This window comes from Taurulus bubalis (genome assembly GCF_910589615.1).
Source record: "Taurulus bubalis genome assembly, chromosome: 2".
NCBI lineage: Eukaryota > Metazoa > Chordata > Actinopteri > Perciformes > Cottidae > Taurulus > Taurulus bubalis.
The window spans coordinates 1,151,006-1,154,250 of NC_136590.1; the positions used below are offsets into that span (position 1 = coordinate 1,151,006).

Consider the following 3,245-nt stretch of genomic DNA (forward strand, 5'->3'; position numbering starts at 1 on the left):
ACCATGTTTAACACATTACCAAGTTTACCATGTTTAACATGTTTACCACGTTTACTACATTACCACGTTTACTACATTACCATGTTTACCACATTACCATGTTTAACACATTACCATGTTTACCACATTACCATGTTTAACACATTACCATGTTTACCATGTTTAACATGTTTACCACGTTTACTACATTACCATGTTTACCACATTACCATGTTTAACACATTACCATGTTTACCATGTTTAACATGTTTACTACATTACCATGTTTAACACATTACCATGTTTAACATGTTTACCACGTTTACTACATTACCATGTTTAACACATTACTAAGTTTACCATGTTTAATATGTTTACCACGTTTACCACAATACCATGTTTACCATGTTTATCAAGTTTAACACGTTTACCACGTATACCACATTTAACACGTTTACCACGTTTAACACGTTTAACACGTTTACCACGTTTAACACGTTTAACACGTTTACCACGTTTATCACGTGTTTCAAACTGTTTCAAACTGTTTCAAACTGTTTCAAACTGTTCAAAAATTGTTTAAAAACAGTTTAAAATATTTTTACAACTATTTGAAACTGTTTCCAAGTGTTTCTGAAGTGTTTCTAAAGTGTGACTGTGACTGTAATCCTGGAGGAAATGTTTTCCTAATTGGGAACGCAGTTTAGTTGAATGGGAACGGAGCGAGTCGCCCAAAGTCTCATTGGATTGGAGGACGTTTTGCAAACGCCCCAAAAAGCAAATGGAAGATCAAACATCTGTTTTACAGAAGAGATTTGATGTAAAACACTCATGAAAGAAGAGATAAATGAACAATTCACTCATTCATTCTTCACCTCCTGGACTTTAACCGCGTCGCTCCACAGCTGGGAGGCGACTGGACAAAGAGGCTTCCGGAAGGCTTCGTTAATGATTGAGCGGCTAATTGAGCGAAACTTAGTCTTCATCAGCAAAAACGCCGGCGGTACATTGTGAACGAGGTTCTCCAAACTAATGACGCTGTGTTTTTCTTCCCGCCCTCTTCGTCACAGAAACTCTTCATGCACACCGGAGACCTGGATCAGAGGCCGGCGAGGACGGAGTGAGGGGAGCCGGATCGATCAGAAGGAAGGTCGAGGGAAGGTCGAAGGAAGGTCGAACGAAGGACGAACGAAGGAAGAACAAAGGACGAACGAAGGACAAACCAAGGACAAACCAAGGACGAAGGACGAACAAAGAACGAACAAAGAACGAAGGACGAACGAAGGAAAAACGAAGGACAAACGAAGGACGCCTCGGTGAGTCGGCGAAGGAGCTGAGATGACGCCAGAGGAACCTGAACCCTTCCAGCCCCGACACAAATAGCCTCCACGGGTCCATCATGGGATTGAGCCAAACCTTCACTCCAGACGGCGGCTTGGTGGTGGCGAGCAACCACCCCAACGGCTCCGGCGGCTTTCCTGCCTCGCCCCTCCCTCCAGCGTCCTGCAGCATCGACGAGTCCTACAAGTACGTCTTCCTGCCCGTCTGCTACTCGCTGACCTTCGTCTTCAGCCTCACGCTCAACTCGGTGGTGCTGCTGCGCTCCTGCCGCCACCACAGCGGCTGCTGCGGTGGCGGCGGGCGGCGCTGGAACACCTCTCTGATCTACATGATGAACCTGGCCACCACCGACCTCATGTACGGCCTGTCGCTGCCCTTCCTGGTGGCCAGCTACGTGCTGAGGGACCGCTGGGTGTTCGGCGACTTCATGTGCCGCCTCGTCCGCTTCCTCTTCTACTTCAACCTCTACTGCTCCATCTTCTTCCTCACCTGCATCTCCGTGCACAGGTCGGTAGGACAGGTGCTCTAAGCCGATACCACAAGATAACCTCAAATAACGCAGCTCGACATCGAGCTTCAATCTTTGGAGCTCTAACAATCCGTCAAGCGTCCAGAGAGAGGCAAAGCCCCGCCCCTTAGGTTGCAGATCTGTTTGTTGTTTGTGGTAGTTTTTAGTAGTTTGGAGCCATACCTAGACTCTTTGGGTCTTGTTTATGGCTCCAAACTACCAACAACTACGTCCGTCAAGCACCCAGTGAGAGAGGCAAAGCCCCGCCCCCTTAAGTTGCAGATCTATTTGTTGTTTTTGGTAGTTTGGAGCCATAAATAGACTCTTTGGGTCTTATGTATGGCTCCAAACTACCCAAAACAACCAAAAACAACAAACAGATCTGCAACCTAAGGGGGCAGGGCTTTGCCTCTCTCTGGACGCTTGACGGATTGTTAGAGCTCCAAAGATCCTCGAGGGTTTAGACTTGATTCAACTCACTGGCTTGTGCGTCCACAGATACCTGGGGATCTGCCACCCGATGAGGACCATCACCCTGGAGAGCAAGCGGGTGGTGAAGGGTACCTGTGCGCTGGTGTGGGTGGTGGTCTTCATCCTCACCTGCCCCATCTTCCGGTTCGCCCAGACGGGATACGTCCGGCGGGGCGGCGGCGGGGACGGAGGAGCGAGGGAAGGCGGGAACGGTACGGCGTCTCAGTCGGAGGACGACGGCGGCGGCGGATACACAAACTGCTGGGACGACGCCATCGACGAGGAGTTCGCCGTCTACGTTCCGTACGGCATCGTCCTTCACCTGCTGGGCTTCTTCGTGCCCTTCGTCATCATCGCCTGGTGCTACTCCCAGGTGGTCCGGACCATATTCCAGACCATGCGCTCCCCTCGCGGCTCGGTCGAGGGCGGCGGGGAGGACGGCACGGCAGGAGACGGGACGCCGGAGGGCCTCAGGGACCGGGAGAGGACCTCGGTCTCCATCTCCGGATCGCAGTACTCGCACTACATCCGGCGGCGGCGGAAATCCATCAAGACCATTGTGACCATCACGCTGCTGTTCGCGCTCTGCTTCCTGCCCTTCCACGTGACCCGGACGCTGTTCCTGCTGCTGCGGCGCGGGCAGCTCGGCAGCTGCAACGTCATGAAGACCGTCTCTATCTGCTACAAGGTCACGCGGCCGCTGGCGTCCTGCAACGCCTGGCTCAACGCCCTCCTCTACTTCCTCACGGGGGACAAGGGCGCCCCTTGCTGCTGCTGGCCGGCGGGACACGGCGTCCGCCACGACCGCCGGGGCGGCTCCCTCTGGTGGCCGCTGAAGATCCTGAAGAAAGATGGAGCGGGAGAAGACGACCAGGAGGCGGCGGACAAGATGAACAGGGTGGTGCACATGGAGAACGAGTCCAAGTCCTCCAGGGTCGTCTTCTAG

At 52.2% G+C, this 3,245-nt stretch overlaps 1 protein-coding gene across 1 annotated transcript; it reads left to right on the forward strand.

The window, feature by feature from the left end:
* Nucleotides 1–1,378: 1,378 nt before the first annotated feature.
* On the forward strand, nt 1,379–3,245 carry LOC306753234 (P2Y purinoceptor 3-like; the record flags this gene model as incomplete). The annotated part of the gene is made up of 2 exons (XM_079237100.1): nt 1,379–1,827; nt 2,327–3,245. The coding sequence occupies 2 exons, from the start codon at nt 1,379–1,381 to the stop codon at nt 3,243–3,245; spliced, it is 1,368 nt and encodes a 455-aa protein (XP_079093226.1).